The 26,816-nt window shown below is 37.8% G+C and overlaps 1 protein-coding gene across 5 annotated transcripts in view; it reads left to right on the top strand.

Annotated features, from left to right (window-relative positions):
- Positions 1-26,816, top strand: part of FER (FER tyrosine kinase) — a 213,131-nt gene that overhangs the window by 70,940 nt on the left and 115,375 nt on the right. For all 5 annotated transcript variants that reach the window (XR_012627031.1, XM_074855734.1, XM_074855735.1 and 2 more), the window contains 2 exons: positions 669-858; positions 25,904-25,996. Coding sequence is in view for 4 of the 5 variants with exons in the window: in XM_074855734.1 (XP_074711835.1) it covers positions 669-858; positions 25,904-25,996 (283 nt within the window). In the remaining variant the exon portion in view is untranslated. The remainder of the gene's footprint in view (positions 1-668; positions 859-25,903; positions 25,997-26,816) is intronic.

The raw sequence follows: 26,816 nt of genomic DNA, 5'->3' as shown, positions 1-26,816 counted from the left end.
GGGTCTGCTTGTCCTTCAGTAATGGTTGAATTATGTTGCCTGTCTAGGAGTATTCAGGGGTGTGAGGAGTATTCAGAGAATAAGCTGAAAAAAACATGCAGAAGACAAGAAAAAATAGCTTTTAATTATTCATAGAGTTCAATTTATTTAACTTCATAAGAAGAATATTAGACTGCAGTCCAGAAATACTTAGGCAATAGAGGACATTTCAGTCCAGAAGAGACAATAGATATCTCCAACTTGATGCCAGGTGAATTTATACTGAATGTAAGGTGGGTTTAATTGTGCAGATTATTATTACAATACCTGTGTGGATTGCAGTAGATTTCTCATCACTGGAAATCATAATCTAAAAATGTATTTCTTCTCTAAAGGATGAGGAACCCCAGTGTTTTTAAATTCAGTTAAAAGTGGACAAAAATATTAGTTTCATTTATATTTTTTACAACATGATTTTTGTGATAGCTTGAGAAAAGAGAATGGCAAAGCAGGTGTTTGCACTGTCTTGTAGCTTTGAAAATTTTCTAGAATTGCTTCTTGTGTTTATGCCTTTCAACAAATAATTCTCTTCAGGAATTTTCATCCTTTTTTTTTCCAGCTTTTGTGAAACAAAGTATGTATTTTAAATTAAGTATATTTTTAAATTGTTTGGGTTTTTTTCTCTGCAGTATTGTACTCTTGCTGAGCCAAAAACAAGCCCTGGAAGAACTTAAGCAAACAGTTCAGCAATTAAGATGCTCTGAGGCAAAATTTGCTGCCCAGAAAGAACTATTGGAACAAAAGGTTCAAGAGAATGATGGGAAGGAGCCACCACCTGTAGTGAATTATGAAGAAGATGCCAGATCTGTGACTTCTATGGTAAGTTTCAAATCTGTTTACTGAATTGTGCAGCCTTGCTATTGTTTTTTAGTTCTTGGATCAGAGTCTCAGGATATTCACAAGGATTATGGAAGTGAATAAACTTCACTTTACATTTGTGGAGACTTGTTTAGAAAAACAGTTCAGTTGTGTGATTTTTTTTTTTTTTTTTTTTTTTTTTAAAGTGCAGTAACTTTTAACACAGTCTGTATGTCTGTGGGCTTGGTTTGGTCTTCTGTACACTTAATGCTTAGGTTCTCATTAGATTGTATAATCAAAAGTGTAAGTTAATAAACAGATGTAGTAAACATGACTGATTAGCTACTGGTAATTTCATCGGCTGTGTTGAAATACATTCACAGTTGCAGATAGAAAACTAACAGTAAAAGCTGTTGGAATCACTGCACATATTGTATAATTGAAAAATGAATTTTACATACTGAATTGCTCTTCTCTTTAAACAGAAATAAACACTAGTTTCTTCGCAACTTATTTTTAAATGTTTACATGATCTTAATAATCAAAAGGAACTTTTTGTGCTATGGTGAGACCCCATGTAATTTAAATAAGTACTTTGCTAATATTTTGTGTGACTTCCTTTTCTCAGTTGTATGCAGCTATGTGTAGAGATAGTAGGGTGTATTAAAAAGCAAACAAACAGTACCTGTTTACTGAAGGGACAAGTGTAGTGTTTGTTTTTATGAATTAGGTTTGACACATATGAGGTGCTTGTGACTTACTTCCTTTAGAGGTTTAACCTGCCATTTCTTTTGGCCCACAGAGCAGTAGCTCAGTAAAATGATACTGAAATGGTTGTTTCTGAGAGGAATGCATTTGTTTTCTCTATTTGCGGAACCAAGTTTTTTTTTTTCTTCCATTCCTATTCTATGTTTATACTTAATTGTCAGTGTTGTCTTTCTTCCACTACTACTGTCAACTACCTGAAAGGTAGTTTCAGAGAGCTGGGGATGAGCCTCTTTAACCAAGTAATGAGTGATAGAACAAGAGGGAATGGCCTCAAGTTGCGCCAGGGAAGGTTTAGACTGGATATTAGGAAGTATTTCTTTGCAGAACGGGTTGTTAGGCGTTGGAATGGGCTGCCCGAGGCAGTGGTGGAGTCCCCATCCCTGGAGGTGTTTAAGAGTAGGGTGGACATAGCGCTGAGGGATATGGTGTAGTTGGGAACTGTCAATGTTAGGTTAATGGTTGGACTGGATGATCTTCAAGGTCTTTTCCAACCTAGACGATTCTCTGATTCTGTGATTCTCTTTAATCTTTACAAGGCACTAGCAGGTGGTTGCTATTTTCCCTGGTACAAAACATTATTTTACAAAGCTGGTATGCTTGTCATGATATAGGAGGAGTTGATAAAGCATGAAAAGATGGAGAAGGAGAAAGGAAGGATCCAGAATAATGATTGTGAAACATTAGGGGGCTTGCAATCTTTTTGGGGTAGGCTATCTTGTTAGTTATTTCATGTAATATCCTGTAGTAGTGCTAGTGAATATTGTCTGTAAGGGTTAGTTGAGATGATGAGTCTGTTCAACGGAATGGTATTCTTCTACCTCAGTTCAAGATTTCTAAAGGCGCTCTTCTGGTTGTCCCAATCTCTCTTTCAATGGGTGGGAGAAAATAATCCTTGCACATGTGTACAATACACACTGAAGAATTATTACCTGATAATTTTTTTTGGAATAAAAGTTATATATGAGAATTTATCTTAGTTTTTTTCTGGAGGAGGTACATACTGAGATTTCTCAAATGATGCCAGAAATACATTTTTGCATATATTAAATGTGCTGAGAGTAAGAAAAATGTCACTATTTTGGCTTCAGAAGATTTAGTGTTATAATTTGTACACACCATGAAAAATAATGTAATATGACTTAAGTGCTTGGTGATTTCTCTTGAGTAAGTTATTTAAGACCGACAAATACCACTTACATTTTGTTTAACTATTTACTATCCTGTGCTAGTAAAATTGACTAAAAAGTGGTAGATACAACTGAAGACTAAATTAAAGTTTTTTCAAATTGCTATACCTTGAGACGTACAGTCTTGTCTGTATCTCAAGATGAAAAAATAATACATTGATGGGCTGTTTGTATAAATAAGCAACCTGGTGATTTTTGTAAGGTTTTTTTTTTTTTAAGTAAAACTTCTTAAAATTATACAGCTGCTGAGCAATCAGAAATGAAATGTTCTTGCTGCTGATTGCTCATCTTGGTATCATACAAGAGGATCATTGTTTCTTCAGCTATAAATCCATTTAGGTTTCTCCTCTTTATCTAAAACCAGTTCATCTAAATGTTGTCTGATACTACATTTGAGTGGGGTTATTTATTTCTCCTCAGAAATTCATCATAAACATTTGTTTTACAAACTCTTTTCCTAAGAATGACAAAATCTTAACTGGCTTTTGTTGTGAGTATGCATATGAAGTAAATTTTCATGTATTCAGGTTTTTTTTGTAATTTAAAATTACAAGTATGATACACAAAACAACTTTGTAAAGTTTCATGTCTCTATTTATATGGTATCACATAAATACAGCCAATTTCATAGTGGAATAATTTGCAAATTCTCTTTTGCATCTCTTACATTAGGTAACAGTGCAATAGAATACTAACAAGAAATGAAATTCTGAAATTGATTTTTTTTATAGATGGTGTTATGTTACGTGTGTTATAATTTCGTTTCCCTGTTCTTTTTTGCCTCTGTTAACTATAGTAAGTTTCATATTTTGTTAGTCTTTTCAGTATGGTTTGGTTTGGTCAATATATTTTATTGTTTGTAGAATGTTAGCTGTGTATTGATGGTCATGTACACATTTTAAGAAAAAAGGAAATTGCTGGATGATTCTGTTTTGCTTAATTGTGATAGCACAGCAAGGAGCTAAAAAAATTCTATTTTTGGCCATTCCTGAACATTGCATTTAACAATTTTGGCATCATATGTGGAAAAATAAAACATGTTTTCTTGTTTCTAGCATTTATATATTTCTACTGAGATAACCATGCAAGACAGAGATAATTTTAATGCTGAAGGTGCTGCAAGTTTAAAATAATGTCTTGAGCCCCTTAGAGTTATGCAGTTATGATACTATGCACTATGTAATTGGGAGAATCATAGTTAACTTTTTCTTCTATACTTATAGTATGGAGATAGATCTAAGAAAAAGCTCGTTATTCCTTGTAAACAACTGGTTTTTTTGCCACAATGTTATAGTATCCAAATTGTTACATCACTTTACAAAAATTAACCAGTAACTGGAAGCTTGAACTTTTCAGCATTTAGATGTTCAGTCAATAGATATATAGCCTGTCATCTGTTCTAAGATACATATGCTGTTCTTGCTATTAATATGATCAACAGAGCATGGCAGTAATCCACTATAATTAAAACAAAGAAAACCGCAACAACAAAACTCTTATAAAACCATCAGGAATATTTGGAATATTTCAGTGCCAGTTAAATATTTGCTCAGGTAATTAAACAATGATGGTGGTTTGCATTTCATAGTAAGACTTTAAAATTACAACATCAGTATTGACTTGGAAATTGTTACAGAATAGGAGATCTTCAGGGAGTGCTTAAGCCTGGCAATAGATTTAGTTAATACAAATTAGTAACTCATTTTGTTTAGCCATAATACAATGAAGTCTTCATGCCACTTTAATATGTCATCTCCGTTTTCTTTACATGGTAAAAACAGAGACTAGAAAGGTACAAATCCATTATTTTTAAGAATATGTATTTAAAACTATATGGTTTTCTCACTGTAGAAATGTTTCATACTGCAGCATTATACTGGAACGATTGATAAAACTGAGACTTGGTATGCAGGCTGTGCAATACTTGAAAGACTTGTCAGCAGGTGGAGCTCAGTGACAGAAGACTAGTTATGACTGAATAATCAAAATTTTTCATCATTACATATGTTTAAAAAAGGCATATGAGACACAGAAATATGGAAGAAAAAATGTTCATTCTCATCTATCTAACATCTAAGTAATCTGAAATAGTGGTGTGGTTTGGTTTCGTTCTGATTTTCTTTATTTTTTTTCACAAATAATAAAATATGATGGTAACGTAGAAAGACTCTAATGCATGGTCTTCAACAGCACACAAGAGAACTAAAAGATCTGTACAGCTATACTGCCCATGGAGCAACAGTACAAAGTCACTGTTCTTTCTCCATACATTCCTTAAAGGACTTCCAGTCCAGCTTGCTTGTCAGGATGGAAGGCTCTGGAGTGCAGATGAGTCAGGATGGAGAACATAATGTCTCTGGTAATATGAACTCATGAAAGGTACACAGAGCAGAAGGAAGTTGAATCATCATGATACAGCCAGTGGGATGGATCTATTAATGCACCATTCAAGGAGAATGCCATGTTTAAAACTGTACACAGTGAGGTAACAGAAAATGGGTATTAGTAAGAGATTTTATTATGCATTTCTGTATTCTGGTTTTATCTGTTGTAGCAGAATTATCCAGAAGGACAAAAATTCAAAAGTTCACTGCCTATCTAATTGGTTTTAGTATTTGTCATTTCTTTTTAAAAGGCTTCAGAGATTCTATTACCTGTGATTGCTTTAAGAGTAAGATAAGCCAGCCTTTCGTGAAGATTGTGGTATATTTAAAAAAAGTTCTCAGTGGTTATGGAGGAAAAAATATTAAATGCATAAAATGGTGCTAAAGTTTTAGTATTTGTAAATTATTCTAAAAGTACCTTTCTATTTTCCTAATGTGAATGCTTTATATTTCCATCCCTGCTTTCTGGAATCCATGACCCACTGCTCCTTCTAATAGTGTGATCAACAAACCAATAGTCTGCAAGTTTGGGTTTGAGGCAAATATTTTCAGGATTCTCACTAAAATCATAATTGACAAATTTAATCAATTTGTATGTTTCGAATTTTTTAAGTCAGTTACATAGATATGAAAGGATTTACAGGAGTTGGTTATGTGATTAAAGATGCTTCATTAAATGCATTTCAGATAATGTATCATAAGGCCCTGAAACATAATCTTCTGAGAGATGTACCCACACTCTAGGGGGTCTCCTTCTCCCGTACTGTTACAGGCTATATAGGATGTTTATTTTTGACAGATGCAGGGAAGACGGTTAGCTTCTGTGACAGCCCATTGCAGCAGTAGTGGAAAGCTTGATGGTAGAGATAAAAATGTTACTTTTTTCTTACTGACTCAGAAGAATTGAGGCATTCCTACGCTTTGTAATGCATTGCCAAACAGCTCCCTTCTTTATCTGTCCATGTGAGCAATCCTCTACTAATTTGTGGTTCATGACATTTATATAAAACTAAGATTATATGAGGGCATGTGTTAGGTTACTTGATTTACGTATTTACAAACCTTGTAGATTTCCACTGTGCTATCCCAAGATCTTAAGTTTCTTGTCAATAGAAACAGGGCCAAAGTAAGTCTGTGCAGCATTGGTATCCTTATCCTTTCTCTTATTTTCATCTCAGTAGAGGAAACACTTCCAGTGCGGTCATGTTGTAGAAATTGTGGCCATTAATTTGTAAAAGACTTGGAAATAAACAGTTGTGTTTGTTGGATGCCTGGACAGCTGAAGTTCAGCTAAGTGATCTTTGCTTTGGGCCACTTACCAAGCTTGCTGGCTGGGACCTGTGATTCTGACTTACAGCCAGAACTTATGGAGCAAAAATGCTCCAAATGTCAGATGACTCTAGGAAGTGTGAAGAGTGAACTCTGTTCCTCTTGCTCTCAGAGTGAGTATATTCTAGCTTCTGTTTCTTCTCTTTGTAAATCCTGCTTGCCTGGTGGACATACATTGGAGGAAGAGCAATCCAAAAGGAGATGCTAAGGTAATGGACAGATAAACTCAGTCATATCATACTTTGTCCCACGTTGGTATTACTGACTGGTTCAGAATTTGCGACATGGGAGGTCAGTGGAGCTGTCAAGCCTCTTTCCAGTAAACATGTCTTGGAACTTCTGAAGTAAAAGATTAACCTGACAGTAATCTTTTCATAGACTAAGGCTCATAAATTATGTATTTCTTGAGGTTAGCATATTATTATCAAAAAGTGTTGAGGAATAACCTCATCTTGGGAAAAGGCAAAATTTGAACTGTAAGTGAACTTTGGGAGGTGGCTCATTCAGAGTAAACAAAATTCTCAGAATATTTTAAGTGCAGAATTAGTTTACCCTCCATATGAAGGGCAGTATATGTACTTGAGATAACTACATATACTTTTCTTGAACTGCCAAAAATGTTTCAAGAGCTTTCAGTTTTTCTTGAGGAAGAAAGTGTCATCATAGTAGTGTTGCAGCACTATGTGCTGCCTATGTTACATGTCCATTGGTGATTTGTTATTTCAGTCAGAATTTTCTCTGTGAATTAGGAAAGCTTCACTCTGAAGTTTCCCTTTGAACAAAAGTCACATACTGGTATCCAGCATATGTTTCAGAATGTGGTAGAATGTGTGTGCTGGGAGGAAGGTAGTAATTCTCTGTCTGGATTATCACCATTGTCTTCTTGCATCTTTTCCATAGCGATGGGACTGAATTAGTGTGATTATTAATTTCTCATAATCTCTAGGCAACACGCAGGAAATAATGTGATAGAATTCGTCTGCTTGAAATAATCCATTTCTTTTTCTCTTTTTCCTTTTTTAAGTGGCTGGTTAAAAATACCCTTGTTCTTAAAGGCAATTATGCTTCTAAAAGTCTTAAAATCTACTATAAAATATTTATTTGAATTAGAATTTATGGTTTTAATCTATTGCCACTGGTAGTTTATTGCCAGATTAGAAACATGAGTTTATGGTTTGTTTTTTGGCTTCTGCTCATTTCTGCCAGGTGGGGAAGCTCTTGCCTGCTACAGACTGAAAACCCGAAATGGCAGTCTAATCCATTTTTCAGACCACTACCCTTAAGATACAGACCAGATCATTTTTTGTTCTCCTTTTTATTTTTTACTGTTGATGCTCTTTAACAGTGGGGTAAATAAAATAACATCTTTCAGATATCACTGAATATTTTTTCTTTGGGTCATCCTGCAGTAAGATAGATGCAAAAGATTTCTGGTCAGCTGAGGATCCACATGCCTGAACATCACCATCAGTGACATTTTTAGATTGCTTGAGGTATCCTGCCAGACATGAAGCTGTGACTTATGTCTGCCATCCCATGTAGATGTCTTGGATAACCTAAGCCATAAAGAATAGTAGATATTGATATCCAAACAGGTGAAGTCCACTTTCCAATGGACACTTTGAAGTTCTTGGCTCAAAAAAGTCTTTAATGGTAGGGAAAGCAAAAGTCCAGTGTGAGATGTGATGATCACTATAATGCAGTCAAAAAATTATAGGATTAATTATCTCAACTTCTTTTTAGGGAATATAGAAACAGGCCACAAGAAACTCATCTTTATTTGGCTGTTGTGTAAGGGTAGTGTGAGAAAGGCAATGACATTTGTACACAGATAATAGTGTATATCCAGGAGTTTCTGAAGCTAATACCCTCATTCTAAGAAGAAAGAAAGAAAGCTTGGATTATCACAGCCAAGATGCATTGAAATGTGTCATTCTTGAAAATAATTGAAGGCCTTTACTTTTGGGGCACTATTGAACTCTGATGAATTACTTCTGGTTTTAATCAGATAACATTCCTGGTCTGTAAAATTGTGTGGGTCAAAAGCAGGTTTGTTTTCTGGAAGTTACTGCAGAATTTTTCTGCAAAGTAATTTTTCATTTTTTTTTTCCCCCCTAAGCTTCTTAATTGCAGAAAGCAAGAGTTCATTGTCCAGAAACTGAGCTATAGATCTGTGCAACTCAAAAAAAAACCCAAAAACCCCAAAGCAAAAAATAAAAGTAAACAAGGATAGAATAGCTAAGAATGACTTGCCAGCCTCAAATTTTCCATAGTCTCACTCAGTGCCTTTAATGAAGGACATCTGCTAAAAAAAAAAAAAAAAAAACCCAAACCAAAAAAAAAGAAAAGGTATGTCCTCTTCCAGAAAGTATTATAATTCTCTTGGCTGGAGAGAAGGCAGAGGGCTTGTTTTGGGGGAAAAAAAGTTGAAATCTAACATCTGTGAGATGCTGAATTTAGATCATCTAATTACCAGCTGCTCCTAACTGGTCCTTTGGTTCCTAATCAGCATTTACTTGAGCAAGTAAAGTTCTTAGTCAAATATTTTCTTTTCTATTAGATCTTTTAGGGAGTTATTAAAACCAGATGGAACAGGTATTTCATTTGACTTCTTGTTATCATTTGACAGCTTTGTTAACTTTCATAAACATGACATTTTGAGAGAAATGAGATCATAGATATTTCCTGTCTCAGTGTATCACAGGAACTTGTGATATATGTGAATCAAATTATGGGAAAAAAGTTCCCCTCGATTTCTTTCTTTGAGATTCAATTGCACTTTAAAATCTCTTAGCATAGGCAGTATCCAGAGATATGATAGGAAATGAATCCTAAGTGGTTATGATGCAGCAAGGGCCAGGTGCTCAAAGAGGAGGGGGTGATCCAGTAGATGAGGGTGAACCCCAGGCTGGGCAGTGCCCTCACTGATGGAGTGCCATCCCACAGGGTCTGAGCCCACTGGCAGAGCCAGATGTTAATCAGGTCCATGGACAGCTGCAGGGACAGCCTATTGGTGCCTCAGGACGCTGACATTAATACTTCAATAGACACCTGCTGAATGAAATAACCATTTTAATTTGTTACTTTGTAGATTAGTTGAGTGAGAGAATGAGAAGATGGAGCCAACTTGACAATTTCAACATGCATGTGCAGTTTTACAGGTTGTCAGTGTTACTATAATTCCATGAGAGAGAAAATTTCCATGAGTCTGTGGCTTAGCCTTTATCAACATCTGCTGCTGCAGTGATACATTGGGTGCTAAATCAAAGCATAAATAGTATAATCAAGGAAAATAGAGGATACAAGTGAGACAGCCTGATAATTTAAAGAATTTGGAACCGTATCTGCAAATGTTTGGTTCTGATGTGCCTCAGAATTACTTGGTTTATTTCCAGATATTGGCTTCAAGTACTAAGATGAAATAAAATAAAATGTTTAGGTTTATATGTAATATAAACTTCTGTCATTCCTGCTTTAATTCAAGTTTACCTAGTTTTGCCAAAACTTTGTGATATTGTGGACTTTCACAGTGACTAGCATAACTGAAATTCTCTCTCTCTGAAAGCCTGTACTTAGCATTTACTTATTGACTGTGATAAAAAAACTGTAGGTAGGAAAGAGAGAAATGGAAGCTTGATGGTATTGAGGCAGGGGGCCTAAATTAGGTGCTTGATAGTCTTGACAATTTCTGTATCATGGTAACCTGAAGTTTTCATCTTCTGTGCTAGCAGCTCTCTAGAGCGCTTGAACTCACTGATTGTTACACTGAATTCATTCTGGGTTAACAGACAATGTTGTAATATAGGAGAAGCTGATGTGACTGAGCAGGTGTTACAATGAGGTGACTATACCACTGTACTAAAACAGGATGTGAATTTTGTATTATTTTTAAGGAGGGAAGATATATTCAGAGTTCTGCTAAAAAAAAAAAAAAAAAAAAAAAAGTTAAAAAGTAACTTCTAGGTTAGGAAAAAAAAAGAAACTTTTTAGGTACCCAAGTATTTCATTAGTCTGAAAGAGAAGCCCCAATCTTTAAGGAAAGCGAAAGTTTAGAACAGCTGATATAAATTCAGTTTTCTTATGCTAACTCCTTTGCTGTAAATGTTAGCTGCTGTTTTAGCATAAAGCGAGATGTTGTTACCTCTGTGGGGAGCACAAAAAGATAAACCTGCAGGTGTGAATTGTTAGCATTTCCTACTTAACAGGATTTTGTTACAGTGTAATTGTGCTTGTTTAGTGATAGTTGATGCAAGTTCCAGACTAAGCAATATGTGACAACTACGTAAGTACCCTTAAGGGAGGAATGATTTGTCTTCAAGTAATTTTTGTATGGGGCAATGAAGTAGGACTTTGAAAAATGTGACTTTTCTTCTAAGGCTGTTCTTGTTGGGAAACATCCTCTTTAAGGTCACTAATGTGGTTGTTAGGAGAGCTCCACTGAGAGCCAGTGTGGTAATATGCACAGCTGTGGCTGTGTGGTAGAGGGTTTTGGTCCACTTCAGGTGCTTGCTGCTTTTGTATGGTTAATCTGCTTGGTCTTCAGGATTTATAATTTGTAAATTATCACTCTTTATATGGATCATTGTATCTACAGTTTGATCTTGGCATTGAAGTGTCTTAGGAACAGCATGATAATCAAATGTAGCTTTATAATATGTGATGAAAATTAGTGAGGAAATAGGGATTTTCAACCAAGATGACTGAAATACCATCTCAGTTACTTTCTTCAACATACTTATGAAGAAGTTGATGCATTGGGTCATGTATAACTATATCCATAATCTGTAGAAATTATTGGTTTTTTTGTGGGGGGAGCGAAAGAAGTTTCATCTGTAACAGAGAAGGCTGATATTTGATTTGACAAGCAGCTTGAGGATGTTTAATAGGTACTACTGATGAACTCTGAGGAGAGAACCCTTGGTTGGACAGTCCCCTTTTAATGACTAATGACTGAAACGTTAAAGACTCCTGTTGACCTCTGAGGATAACAACTCAAAAGTCTTTTGTAATTCTGCCAGAGAAATGCTACCTAATTTATTCTGGCTCATTGTACTAGATACAATTTACGAATCGAGGACAGGATTGAAATCTGTTAGTCTGTGGTACCATTACTGAGACTTACACACTGAGTCTTTCTTTCCTGTATTCTGTATTTTCAGAACAGTCTTGTGTTTATGATTTATACAGCTGCGATCTGAGGTATGACATGAGTTCAGTGGACCATAGGCTTTAGTCAGAGTAGAGTTTGAACACTGCCTATTTATTGGGTTTGCATTTTTGTTTTTCTGTTGTCTAAACTGGCACATATTTGTGGTGGTGTTTACTTAATGTGTAAAAATGTCTAACACTACATTGTTTTGCTGTTTCCCTTATTTGAAAAGGTAGTGGGTATTTGCATATTAGGCATGTCTGTTCTGAACAAGAATACTAGTATATTTCCAGTACTTATGTCAGTATATATTATTTATAGGAATAAAAGCTTAATTTTAAATTGGCACCCTACAAAGGTTACTCATTAAGCCTACATCAGATATGTTGCTAAAGTTGTGTGTTGCAGCTATCACAAAGTTTAGGCTTAAATGGCTAAAATCTGGACTTCACCACTGCATTTGTCAGACACATTTCTTTAGCAGGCATTACTGTGGATACCTGTGACTAAAAAGCAACCAAATCCAAACGACAGCTTTTTGAATGTATATTTAATGAGATCTGGAAAGACTATGTCATTCCTTCTGTTACTGAGCAATGCATTCTAATTAAAGTTATTGACCTGTATACTAAGCACAGTCAGTAACAGCATGCTGTATTGAGTTCATGCTATGTTTATAAATAACTGTATTTGGATATCTTTTGGGCTGCATATCCCCCACTTGACACAGTGCTCTGCTTTTTTGGTTGGTGCCTACTTGCTCCTATAGCTTCAGTTTTTACTTTATGCAGCTAGTACAGTATCCAGTTAGTTGTTTCAGTTGCCTATCCATGTCTTCTCCTTCGGATATAAAATGCTGAACTACAAAGAGATGCAGTCACAGAATCATTCAGGTTGGAAAAGACCCTTGGGATCATTGAGTCCAACCATCCCCTACTCTATGGCTATCCCCTGCACCATATGCCCCAACATCTCATCCAAACGACCCTTAAACACATCCAGGGATGGTGACTCCACCACCTCCCTGGGCAGCCTATTCCACTGTCTGACCACTCTTTCTGTGAAAAATTTTTTCCTAATGTCCAGTCTAAACCTCCCCTGTTGCAGTTTAAAGCCATTCCCTCTTGTTCTGTCACTAATTACCTGTGAGAAGAGACCAGCACCAACCTCTCTACAATGTCCTTTCAGGTAGTTGTAGAGAGTGATGAGGTCTCCCTTCAGCCTTCTCCTCCTCAAACTAAACAGTCCCAGCTCCTTCAATCTCTCCTCATAGGATTTATTCTCCAGGCCCTTCACCAGCTTCGTTGCCCTCCTCTGCACTCGCTCCAGCACCTCGAGATCTCTCTCATATTGAGGTGCCCAAAACTGGACACAATACTCCAGGTGTGGCCTCACCAGTGCTGAGTACAGGGGGACTATCACCTCCCTACTTCTGCTGGTCACACTATTTCTAATCCAAGCCAGGATGCTGTTGGCTTTCTTGGCCACCTGGGCACACTGCTGGCTCATGTTCAGCTGCTTGTCAATTAGAATCCCCAGATCCTTCTCTTCCAGACAGCTCTCCAGCCACACCTCCCCAAGCCTGTAGCGATGCATGGGGTTGTTGTGGCCCAAGTGCAGGACCTGGCACTTGGCCTTGTTGAAGCTCATCCCGTTGACGTTGGCCCACTGATCCAATCTATCCAAGTCTCTCTGTAGAGCCTCCCTATCCTCATGCAGATCGACACTCCCGCTTAACTTGGTGTCATCTGCGAATTTACTGATGATACACTCTATGTCCTTATCAAGATCATCAATAAAGATGTTGAACAGAAATGGTCCCAACACCGAGCCCTGAGGAACACCACTTGTGACCAGCCTCCAGCTGGATTTAGCTCCATTGACCACCACTCTCTGGGACCGTCCATCCAGCCAGTGCTTGACCCAGCAGACTGTTCGCTCATTCAGGCCATGAGCAGCCAGTTTTATTATGAGAATTCTGTGGGGAACTGTGTCAAATGCTTTTCGAAAATCCAGGTAGACAATATCGACAGTTTTTCCCTTGTTAAATAGTTGGGTGATCTTGTCATAGAAGGAGATCAGGTTTGTCAGGCAGGACCTGCCTTTCATAAACCCATGCTGACTAGGTCTGATCCCCTGGTTGTCCATTATGAGACTTGTAATGGCACTCGAGATGACCTGCTCCATGACCTTCCCTGGCACCAGGGTCAGACTGACAGGTCTATAGTTTCCCAGATCCTCCTTTCTGCCTTTCTTGTAGATGGGTGTCACATTTGCCACCCTCCAGTCCAATGGGACCTCCCCAGTTAGCCATGACTTCAGGTAAATCATGGAAAGCGGCTTGGCGAGCACATCTGCCAACTCTTTCAGCACCCTTGGGTGTAACCCATCTGGTCCCACAGACTTGTGTGCATCCAAGTGGTGTAGCAGGTCTCTGACCACTTCCTCTTTAGTTGTGCTGACCTCAATCTGCTTCCCCTCCCCATCTCCCAGCTCATGAGGCTGGGTGTCCAGGGAACAGCCAGTTCCACTGCTAAAGACTGAGGCAAAGTAGGCGCTGAGCACCTCAGCCTTTTCCTCATCCTTAGTGACCATGTTTCCCTCTGCATCCAATAAAGGAGGGAGATTTTCCCTAATCCTCCTTTTGTTAATGAATTTAGAGAAACATTTTTTATTTATTTATAGAAAGATTTTTTATTATCTTTAACAGCTGTAGCCAGGTTGAGCTCTAGCTGCACTTTGGCTCTCCTAATGTTCTCCCTGCATAGCTTCACTACATCTTTATAGTCTTCATGAGAGACCTGCCCCCTCTTCCAAACGTCATAGATTCTCCTTTTGAGATCCAGCCAAAGGTCCCTGTTTAGCCAAGCCGGTGTCCTTCCCCGCCTGCTTGTTTTTTGACATGTGGGAACAGCCTGCTCCTGTGCCTTTAAGACTTCTCTCTTGAAGTATGTCCAGCCTTCCTGGACTCCCATATCCTGCAGGGCAGCCTCCCAAGGGATTTTGTCAATCAGTCTTTTGAACAGGTCAGAGTTTGCCCTCCGGAAGTTAAGGTGGCAGTTTTACTAACCCCTCTCTTTGTTTCTCCAAGGATCGAAAACTCAAATCATCTCATGATCACTGCACCCTAGACGGCCTCCAACCTTTACTTCCCCCACAAGCTCTTCCCTGTTCACAAGAAGCAGGTCCAGGAGGGCACCTTCCCTGGTCGGCTCACTCACCAGCTGTGTGAGGAAGTTATCCTCCACACATTCCAGGAACCTCCTGGATTGTTCCCTCTCTGCTGTGTTGTGCTCCCAGCAGATACCCGGGAGGTTAAAGTCCCCCACAAGAACAACAGCAAGTGACTGTGAGATTTCCCCCAACTGTTTATAGAAAGCTTCATCCACCTCACTGCTTTGGTTGGGAGGTCTATAGCAGACTCCCACAGCAAGATTTGCTTTATTGGCCCCTAACCTAATCCAAACACTCAACCCCATTATCACTATACTTGATTTCTGAGCTCTCATAGCATTCTCTAACATACAGGGCCACTCCACCGCCTCTCCTTCCCTGTCTATCCCTCCTGAAGAGCTTGTAGCCATCGATTGCAGCACTCCAGTCATGTGAGGCATCCCACCACATCCTCCTTAGAAATCTCCTTTTGGAGGGAACTTTTCAGTTGAGGTCAGGTGAAACTTTGTTTTCAGTATCTCTAGGAAGAAATCCCCAAATTGTCCTTCTCATTGACCTCTTACCTTTGCTCTGTATTCCCTGTATTTTTCTGAAATGTCTTTTGACTAGCCTCCATGACAGCAATAATTCACCTACTTGTAGTTCATAGCTGTAATTTTTCTCTCTGCTGTCTTCTCATCCCATCCCTACAAACTGCCAGCCAGATTTGCTGTATGAGATCATGTTTCATCAGGATACTGATGCCATAGTAGTCAGTGGAACCAGAAGAGCTTTGCCTGTGCAGATCAGGAATAAAGGATTGAAAACGGTTAATGCTTTGTGCCTTGCTGAAATGTGGCTTGCCTTCCTATGTGGAATTTTGAAAGTTTAAAAAGACCAGAACACAGGTTTTTGCTGATAATGAGAAAAAGAGAATGTTTTGTGTTTCTGAGTCTGCAGGGTATGTAAGTATACATAGATTTCTGTCAAGCCTAATACTGTTATTTTAATTTTGTGGTTAGTAAAGACATTTTTTGGCATGTACACTGCTCTCCAGGGATTCACCAACACACTTGTGATAACCGCGGGTGATCTTCATTGTTTCCTTACTTCAGCTACTGACTGTTGCAAAGATCATTAGGAACTGAGGTTTTTTTGGCCACTTTGTGCAACACATTTTGTATTCAACAGTCCAGATCCTCACATAAAAATGCCTGGAGGCTGTATTTATATCTGCTTATTTTGCCAAATTCATTGTGTGATGCACCGCCTGCGTGGTTTGGTACTTTAGCTACCTGCACTGTAAAAATGTTCATGCCTCACACAAAATGTAGCTTAGAGGTTCTTCACCTATGGCTTTGTATTATTAGCCCATATAGCTGTCTTTCACCAAATTTTTGCACTGTTAAAATTACTTTTAATGGCTCTCTTGAACCTAGGTCAGCAGGGATGACTCTACCTCTTTTTATTAGGTCGGTGGTTGTGATGAAGTTCTGTTAGTCTTAAAGTAATATTTACAAGTTCGAAGAGTTAGATGTTTACCTTTTTAAAAGTTAGGCTATCTACTGGCCCCCTAAAACTTTACCATTCAATCAAGGAAGTGCTATTATGGAATACTGTCATTTGTTAACAAGTGCCAAAACCACTGTCTGCCTTTATACGTTCTGTGGAAAAATTAGTGTATGAAAATTTCAGGACATAGAATCTGTTTTCTACACTAATGTCCATCTTTAGTGAAGGAAAACTCTTCAGTTGATGTTTTATCACAATTTAGTCAAATAGAAATGAAGTTTTCCAAATACTAGTAATGCAGCATAGCACATGTATGTATTTAGAAGCAATCCATTTCTTCCATTACCTTATCAAGAATTTTCTTTCTAGACCAGGTTTTGGTTTTTGTTTTTTAACTTGAGAGGGGGATGGCAAGGTCAATCTCTGTGTGTGTACATGCATGCATATTAGGAATTTTAAAACATATTTCATGTTGAAGACTTCATCACTTCAAATGACAGCTATAGTGTTGATCTTGATTGTAACTCTGGGCAGCAGTTATAGCATCACTGTATTTCTCTCTTCTTCTGTACAATTTGTGTCATACACACCTGAAACTATTTCAGCTGGATGTATACAGTAATAAAGTACAGAATAAAACTAGCCTCTTTGCATCAAAAATGCTCCTAAGAATTGTTAACTTTAAATGATTTCTGGATACACATGTATTTCTAGCTAACAAAGCATGTGCTTTTCATAGCTGTCTGACAAACCGTAATGTTTAGATGATGGAAATATAAAATTTCCTCACAGTCGGTTTCTTTGCATGTTTTGTGATCTCTTAACATTTTGAGCTATATGTTGTTTTAAAATTTATGGTTATATTCTTGAAATTTCAAGTCACATTCATGAAATCTCATTCACTGATTGCTTATTCTGATGCTGTTAGTATATGTAACTGTCAAATCATAAATGCTGGTTTCTGGGCTAAAATTATATCCGGCTTAGGAAGATGAAAATGTTTGGAAACAGGGAGAGTATATGAAGAAATGTAATACATTCCTATTCAATTTGTATTGACCTCACCTTGCACCCATTCTTGACTGTTGTTCAGGTTGTTTTGGTCACTTCTTGCCTGGAACAGTGGTTCATTCACTGCTCTTTGGCTTGTTGTGATTCTTGGTTTTCTCGAGCAGCAGCACAGCCTGAATGCTGAGCAAGATGTTGACCTGGCAGATGTTGACTGACCAGCAGCTTGATTTTTTGGATGGTGAGCTGCCAGATGATGTGAGAAGATGTAGGTTTTCTTGCTTTTGTGAACATTAGGTACTGCAGTACAACTAGGAGCACTCAGTGTAGTCTGTTTTATGTTCCCCCATTGCAACTTCATGAGCTTACACAGAATTATAGAAAGAGAGGCCTTGTGTGTGTATTAGGGGATCTCTTACTGTGATGTGGCAATGACAACCAAGGAGGAGAAGGATCATGTTATGACCAGGTACTTTCCTTTCAGCTATAGCAAGTGCTGAAATTTGACTGAAATATGATCATTTTTGATTACTTGAAATTAGTAAAGTGACAGTGTAAGAATTAATAAAATATTTGTACATTCAGTTAATAGCATTATTGATTAATAACAGTGCTCTTGAAATCAGTGAAACAATTCATATGTGAACAGTTATATACCAGTCTGAGGTTTTTGTAGGATGGAAGTCTTCATTTTCCCTGTTATGTATTGTAAGGTAATGGCATTTAAGTGTAATTTTTCAAAAATATGTATTCATTCTAAATTTGGCTCTAAGGTTTCAGAAGTCTGAATTGGTTTGTTAAATTGCCTGTATTTGCCATCGTTATGTGGTCAGTGGAGGGAGGGTGTAAGGATTTAGTGGTGTACAGGTACATTCATTAAACAAAGCAGAAATTCTGTACTGAATTTCAGGGGCCTCTCTATCTGCCTTGCAAAAACCTTTGTGTGGCTATTTTTTTCTTTCGCAAAAGTAGCCATTGGGGAGGATCTCAGTGCCTCAGCTTAGGTGCAGTACATTTAGTCATCTTCTTCTCTAGAGCACAATTGACATTCTTGATGATAATTAGGTGAAATCAAAATCCTGTCTTTTTTTTTTTTTTTTTTTTAAATAAAAAAGCTGTTTAGTATATAATAAGTAAAGTTCACCATGTCTCTGGAAACCTTATTTCCAGCCCCCACTAAGAGGTACTCTGCTTCCTCAAAGACCTCTAATACATATTCTGTGTTTGGAAGATTTACTAATAATTTCAAAGATGAAGGTGACATTTTCCTGACATTTCATACATAGCTTGAAAAATTCGTCCTCTGAAACTCTTATTAAAACACAAAACATGGTGCAGACAACTTAACTGTACATTCTGTTCTGATAGTCATTCAAAAAGAAAGCAAAGGATCAATCATAGTTTTCCTGCTCCTTTTTTTAAAAAATAATTTATTTATACAGTGTTTGTTGACATCTGAGGCTTTCCTAAGTAGAATCTGCCAAAAGCTTTCAGGTTTTTGTCTCCAGATAGTTCACCAATCTCTTGTTTAATGCTCTTCCTTGTCGCTGTTTCCCTGAATAAAAAAAAATTACTTTCTAACCTGTGTGGCACCTTCAAGATTCTGGTATATAAGTAATCATATACATATAAGTAATCACAAGAGCAGAAAACTTTATTTGGAAATAAAGCAAATATTTTTTGATAGTAACTTGAGTGAATTCCTTGAGTTGTTAGAAGTTATACATATTTTTAACAGTCTTTCTTTTTTAATGTTAGCATCATTCTGTGTAATTACATTCCTGCAGACCAGATTGTAGTAACAGTGCTTAATTTCACATATACCAATAATGAACTTTGAGTTACCACTCAAAATGAGGTCTAAATGTTAGTGAAGATACCAGCTCACTATTACTTAGTGATCAATCCCAAAAAACATGCTGGAAATTTTCAGGAAAGGAACAGAGAATAGAGAAGAAAACATTACATCACTGTATAAGCTGATTTGCACCTGCTTCTTAAATGCCATAGAACTGCAGAATAATTCAAACTGGAAGAGGTCACAGGAAGGCCATCTGGTCCCACTTCTTGCTTAGAGCCAGGGTCATCTTTGATGTTGTGTCAGGCTGCACAGTGCCGTGTTGTGGTTGAGGTTCTAGCAGCTCCAGTAACAGACATCTCTCAGGACAACCTGTTTCAGTATTTGATCACCATCCTTTTTTTTGAGTATCTAACTGAAATTTGCTCAATGCAAATTTTCTGTTGCTGCTTGTCCATTTGCTGTGTATCACCTAGAAGAGTCTGGCTCCATATAACCACTTTTACTTTCAACTCCCTAAATTACAAAAATGATGTAGGAGAATTCAGAAAGGCAAAGTAATGCTCAGATATGTGGAGGAGCTTCTGTAAAATTAGTGAATAAGTAGATTGGGCTTTTCAGTCTTGAAAAAGCAGACTGAAGGGGAATGTGATAAAGATGTATACATACAGCATGTTGGGCGTTGGATGGTGTGGAGAAAGTGAATAGGCAATAATGGTTGTTCACTGTCTTTTCATCAGCAAGAGGCAGGGGCCATGACATAACCACAGTAGGCAGATGATTCAAAGCAAGAAGACGAACCTGTTTTTCAAAAACATAATTAAGTCGTGCAACTGGATGCTACAGCAGTGGGTTGTAATAATTTATATAGATTCAGAAAAAAGCTGAAAAAATTTATGGAAGAAGAATCCTTCCATGACTGTTACATGTGGAAACTTATACCACTGAGACAGATCTTCTACCACAGATCTTCAGAAGACAAAGATATGCTATGAAAAATTATCATTCTTTTCTTACAGGCCATTAGGCCACTGGCATGGCCTGGGATGCATCTTTGGTCTGAGAAAATACAGCTGTTCTTAAATTTCACACCAGTAAGTCTTGTTTTTCAGGCTAGTCCCTGCAATTCAGAAGGTAGAACATTAACTTACATCTAGTGCAGTGTTTTACAGTATGTGAACGTCAATTATTCATCATTCCTGCTGCTTTGGAAGGTGTTACATGTGTTTAAAACAGAAAATGTTAGCTTATCAGAAAATGATTTTTGAATAACTATGTTGTTTAATTGGTTTTACTGGGTACTTGAGATATTTTTAATTAGCTTTGAATGTTTTAGTTTATTACCTGTGTTACATCTTCATGTCTCTGCACAGTGCTGCTCCCAATTCTAGATATCTACAATAGCAAACTAAGAAAATGCATATTATTATTCCCGAGAAGGTGCTCCAAAGATAGGTGGTCTGCTCAGCTCAAATAATCAGCTCAGATTCAGCCAGCAACTCATTCTGTGTGTGAGTCTCATGATAATGGTTTAAAATAAGTAAAAATAACATGATTCTGTATCTGATCTTCTACTTGTGGTCTTTCTGAGATACTCAGTTCTGTCATAGATGAAGAAGAAAAAGCCTTTTGAGGTATGAGATTAGTCTTATTGCTGAAATCAAATCGTAGACTTCAGGGACATCAGGCATGCTCTACTGTATATTCAGGTTTTAATATATGTCGACATTTACATCTCCTTTAGTATGTGCTAATACCTGTAAAACAGACACACAAAGGTTTTGTGGTTAGTATATCCACTCATCAACAGGCAGACCAGAGTTACTGTCATAGTCTATTATATGTTTTTGAGGCTTCTCGTAAATAACTTTTAATCTCCACTGCTGAAGTGACTAAGGCAGGGGATCATTTTCAGAAAATTATTTTCTCTAAAGCTTCTTTGAAGAATTCTTGCTTATAAATCACAAAATTCCAGTCTGATGCCAGACATATACAGCCTTCTAAAAGCAAATATTTTCCTTGTTCTCCCCATTATCTAAATTTGAAGCCTTAAGGTGAATGTTGTTCTGGCATCTTTTTCATCAGGAAAATCATGTCTTCAAACCAGGAATGAAACTAACATTTAGTGAAAAGGAGAACATCTTAATTGCTCTGGCAGATCCTGTCTGGTATGTCTTTTTTATCTCTTAAGTTCATTGAACATATCATTTGCAATAGCTACTAGGAATTCGTCCCTTCTGGTTTTACCTTCGAGCTCTTGTACTGTACTAAAACAGTTTTCAAAAAATCTGTGAGCACCAATTCCCTAGCCAGATCTCAGAAATGGTACTATCATGGTGGTATCTTTTAGATATCACCGATTATGTTCTTCTAATTGAAATCTCCTTTTCTTCTGACACTGTTTTCTCTTTCAGTTGGAGAGTCCTCAACATATTTATTCTAAATTTCCCATGAGGTTCTCTAATTTAATTTCCAAGCCCAAATTCAACTTCTGTATCCATGCTGATGGTTTATATCTGATTCATCAGGCAGTCTTTCTTTGAATGGAATAATATTAAAGTATTGACCTATTTATATCACCTATATGTTCATGTCTGGCTGGTGTTTTTAACAGTATTCCATATATGCTGCATTGTCCGTTGTCACTCTTATTGCTAATCTTCCACCTTTTGATCATTAGAGATAGTGTTACTATTTGCCTGTCCCTCAGAAGCACTAATTCTGTTTTATCTTGGATCTCTCTCCAACTTCTTACTTCCTTGCTTTTCTAATAAAGAGTATAGATTATTTTTCTTTTATAATAATACCTAAGATACAGCCATTTTTCTGGATTTATACAGCTAAAAAGCTCTTTTGTGCTTTTACATTATGCAGTTCAATTTAAGCAACATCTTTTGTTCTGTTGCTTAGCCTTGCCCATTCAAAATACCATTACAAATATGATTCATATGGCCTGTCATTTTGATTGTGTCACACTTCTGAGTGTATTGTATTGTTTTTCATGCACTCTAAGATCTGTGGTGATTTTTTCCAGTGACAGAACTATATGTCTGGCAAAAGGGAGATTTTTGTCCACAAGACCCTAACAGTTGTAATGCATGACCGTACAAGATAAATTCTACTGGAAAAACCATTAAAATGGACGGGACCTCATGTTGCACAAAGTCCCTCAAAGTAAACACATAGTAAAAGCATAGTCAACACAGAAGCTTGGCTTTCTGTCTATCATATATAAGATGCACCTGAGGAAATCCTCAAGCAAAATAGGGAGTGCTTCACTTGTGTTTTTCAACTGGCCTGAATCCTGCTGCTCTTTTGGATTCTAGGCTGGGTTTATGTGGCAGGGTTTTTGGTCGCGGGGGAGGGGGCTACAGTGGTGGCCCCCTGTGACAGAATTCTTGAAGCTCCCTCTGGCTCCAAATTGGATCCACCTCTGGCCAAGGCCAAGCTAATTAGTGATGGTGGCCGTGCTACTGCAATAACATATTTAAGAAGGGGAACCTGAGAGGGGGTTGGGACTTGTGAGGAGGAGTTACAAGAAGGACACCTATACAAACACTGAGGTCAGTGGAAGAAAGGAGGAGGAAGTAGAGGGGGTGTGCTGAAGCAGAGAGCTCCCCTGTATCCCATGGTGAGATGGCAGGGCTGCCCCCCTGCCACCATGGAGGTCACTGGTGGAGCAGAGATTCGCCTGTGGAGGATCCCACACTGGAGCAGGTGCCTGCACCTGAAGAAGTCTGTGACTCTGTGGGAATTGCCCTTGCTGTTGTAGTTCAGCACTTAGAGGGCTGCAACATGCAGGGGTGACCCACATCAGAGCAGCTAGGGAAACACTGCTGCCCGTGGGAGGGCCTCATGTTGGAGAAACTTTGTGGAGAACTGTCACCTGTGAGAAGGGAATGACATGGAGCAGGGGAAGAATGCAGAGGAGTGCTCCGCACCTCCTTGGAGGAAGGGGCAGCAAACTGACTGAAAACCCCCCATTCCCTGCCCCTGTGCCACTGAGGGGAGGAGGCAGAGAGATCAGAAACAAAACTGAGCCATGGAAGAAGGGAAGGGTGAGAGGAAAGTGTTTTTAAGATGTGATAATGCTTCTCACTGTCCCACTCTATCTGTTAAGTGTTAGTTTTGTTAGTGTTTGAATTAAAGTGATGCTCTTTTTCTTCCCCTAATGAGTTTATCTTTCACCCATGACTCTAATGTGTAAGCCACCCCTCCCTGTCCTATCTGGATTTCTGAGCTTTTTGCTTCATTGTCTTCCCAGCACTGGAGGGGAAGGGGTGAGTGAACGGCTGCGTGGTGCTCTGCTTCCCTCTTGGGTTCAAACCGCTACAGGTTCTTATGCTTTATTTTTTCTCTCTGCATCTTGTCAGAAGAGAAAAATGGAAAGTAAAATTAAAGAGTGCCAGAGTGATTGTCTTCTGCTGTGATGTGTCTTGAAAAGATCTGAGGTAATTTTTAGACAATTAAGAAGGAAAAAGAGAACTGGAACAAAAAGGTTGGTTAAGGTACATACAAGTGGGAACAGGGTTTCAGCATTTCTTGTTTTGTGGCAGAAAAATTATAACACTGCTGCGTCCAAAATGAGTTGCTTGTAAAATAAGACAGAGCACTCCAATCTGATGTTACAAGTAGTTGCTGTCAGTCAGTTTCTCAATAAAAGAGTTACTTGTCTTAGTAAATCCTTTCCGTATTATTTTAAAATAAAAGCAGTAGTGTTTTGTATTGTTTACCAAAGAGGATGACAAAATGTCCCACTCATAAAACAGCTGTTTGTATTCCATACAGGAGTTCATCAGTCTTGCATCATTCTGGGATAAGTAGTTGGATTTTCAGCAGTTTTGCTAGGTGTACTTGTTCAATGGGTAGAAAATTCATAACCTGTTCTAAGGGCCAGTCCCAAGTCTGGTGGAGATTCATTTTGATTCACCCTGGAGAGTGATTAGAAATATGGCTAGTCCTGAAGGAGAAATATCAGTCAATGCATTTTCCATAATTCCTTGTATGATGTGCTCTCATGCTACAGGTACTTTTAAACACAGTCAAAGAAATAGATTAAAATGTTATCTAATGACAGCATATATTTTCATACATATCTAGCTTCTAAATGGTTAAGTACAATTTATCCTGCAGTAATTCAGTCGTTGCATAAAATGTTATGGCCCACAGATTAGTTTTCTTTTTCATGAAGTTGGTGTGGTATAAAATAAAGGAAGTGACAAATCATGCTACCATTTTGCTAATATCTCTGAAAGTAATTCATTTAAACCAAAATGAATCTGAATCAGCTAATATGTTTTAGTAGCCGCCAAGCATACTACTCCATAATGCTCCCTACAGCATCCCTGATGCAGAACTCCTAATTCCTTTCCAGTGTCCTTCTCAAGACTTTAGTCAAATAGTAACATGTCTTGCAAGTTTGTTTGAAGTGTATGTGGTGACTACATCACCGGCATGGTTGAGCTGATTGGTCAAATATCTGATACTTGTGGAATGAGTATTGTGTGGAATTATAATGAACTTTTCTTCTGAGGACACAGAGTCTCTGGTCTCTGTTAGCTTCCTTCAGAAATTTTAAATAACCTAATATCCTGAGATCATCCTTTCATCTACTAAATTCTTTGCTAAATTGTGAGGGCCTTGTCTGAGAGATTCAAAATTTAATGAGGCTAGGGTGGAGATCACTGAAAGACAGCTCTGATGTGTATTTCCTGTTATTTTCGAAAGCGGACTTAAAATAACACCCTGACTTAACTAATAAGACCATACATACACACACACACACACACACACACACACACGTGTGTGTGTGTGTGTGTATATATGTAAAGTAGATGAGCTGATCTGGGTTGTATTCTTAAAATACTTAGGGAAAAATTTATACCTAATATGCATTAAAAATTATCTCTTCACACTGGTGAATATACTATTCACAAAGAAAACTGGTTTCCTGCAAGATCTAATGGTCCTTCTAGGGTGATATGCAGCTAGGCAATAAAAAAAAAAGTTGTTAAAATGTTAAAAATTTTTGTATTTTTGAAAGATTCTGTGATATTAATTTTGAGAGCTGATGATAAGTCAGAGATTTAAGAAATACAGAGTCTTTGGACTAAGTGAAGTTATGAGCACCTTAGAATTCACATTGATTTATGCTGAACTAGAGGTGTGTAAAGGCTGTTTCAGTGTTCCAGTTAGAGCCCTCTTCTTATGGAATTGAAAATCCAGATGGTGGCTTCACCTATGGTTTACAAGTAGTGACAGAATACAAATGGATCCTATAACTTGCACTGATTGGTACTAATATTTACAAATAGTGTATTGTTAGAGAAGAACATGTTAATAAAAGGAAAAAAAAACCCCATATATTAGGTAAGGATAATGTACATATGTAGTTTTTTTTTACTATGTGGATTTTTTTTTTTATTATATGGTTTCAAATCAATGTCCTTTTAAATTAATAGGCATTGCAGGAGAACTGAGAATTATGTCCTTTGTTGTTAGGGTGTAAAAAATTTCAGTTCTCTTCATAGTTAGCAATAGTGATTCTTAAAATAATTGCACAAAATATTTAAGGAATTATAGAATTTGTCAGTGGTTGAATTGATATGAGTTAGCTTAATCCCACTGATGTTGACACTTAACTTGTTTCTGCCAGTAGAGGCTCAGCCCCTATCTTTTCTTTAGATAAAATCCAGGAGTCTACATTCCATGTTCTCCAATAATTCAATTATCATACTGATTTGCTTGTTTTCACTGGAGATACTGCTTTTTCTCCTAGGACAAGAAGGATAAAGTCTCAAGATTTGACACTATACGTCATTCCATAGCTGGAATCATAAGGTCTCCAAAATCGATGTTGGGTTCATCATCAGTAAGTAGTATCAATAATGTAGTCTTGTACTCCATTCTGTTATTTTTACAGCTTGAGTAGGATTTTTGTTCTGAGACATCATGCATTTCCATCTACATGGACAAGTATGACATTAAAATAATGTTATAAAAACACATTTCTGATTGATCAGTGGACATGATAATATTGTGGCGTAATAGTGTGTCGGAACAACTTGTTGCACTTTAGGAAAAAAAGAGCATTTATATGTTCTCTGCAGCTCCCAGACTGGTACTTTACTTTTAAGAGTACTCTTTTCAGTGAGTCTGATTTACTAGAAATGCAGTGTGTTACGATATTCTGTAGTAGGTCAGATGGTCATGCATGTCTTACCCATTGTTGCAATAATTACATTCCCCACATTTGTTATAAAAGCAACAGTAAATAAACATATGTCCTGATTCCGGCCAGGATAGAGTTAACTTCCCTTGGGCTGAGAGGGAGCACAGCTGGAGGACTGGGCCCAGATTGGTCACTGGAGTGTTTCATATCATGTGATGTTATGCTCAGTATATAAAGGAGGTGTGTGCTGTGACATTTCTGCTGGGATTTTGGAGTCAGGGATACATAGGATCCAAGGACTCTATACTCCCAACTGAAAAGGAGATACTGGCAGCATATGAAGGGGTCTGAGCTGCTTCAGAGGTGATCGGGACTGAAGCACAGCTCCTCCTGGCTCCCCGACTGCCAGTGCTGGGCTGGGTGTTCAAAGGGAGTGTCCCCTCTACACACCATGCAACTGATGCCACGTGGAGTAAATGGATCGCATTAATCACACAACGGGCTCAAATAGGGAGCCCCA

Source organism: Strix uralensis, chromosome Z (assembly GCF_047716275.1).
Source record: "Strix uralensis isolate ZFMK-TIS-50842 chromosome Z, bStrUra1, whole genome shotgun sequence".
Classification (NCBI taxonomy): Eukaryota; Metazoa; Chordata; class Aves; order Strigiformes; family Strigidae; genus Strix; species Strix uralensis.
This window is presented reverse-complemented; position numbering and strand designations above follow the sequence as displayed.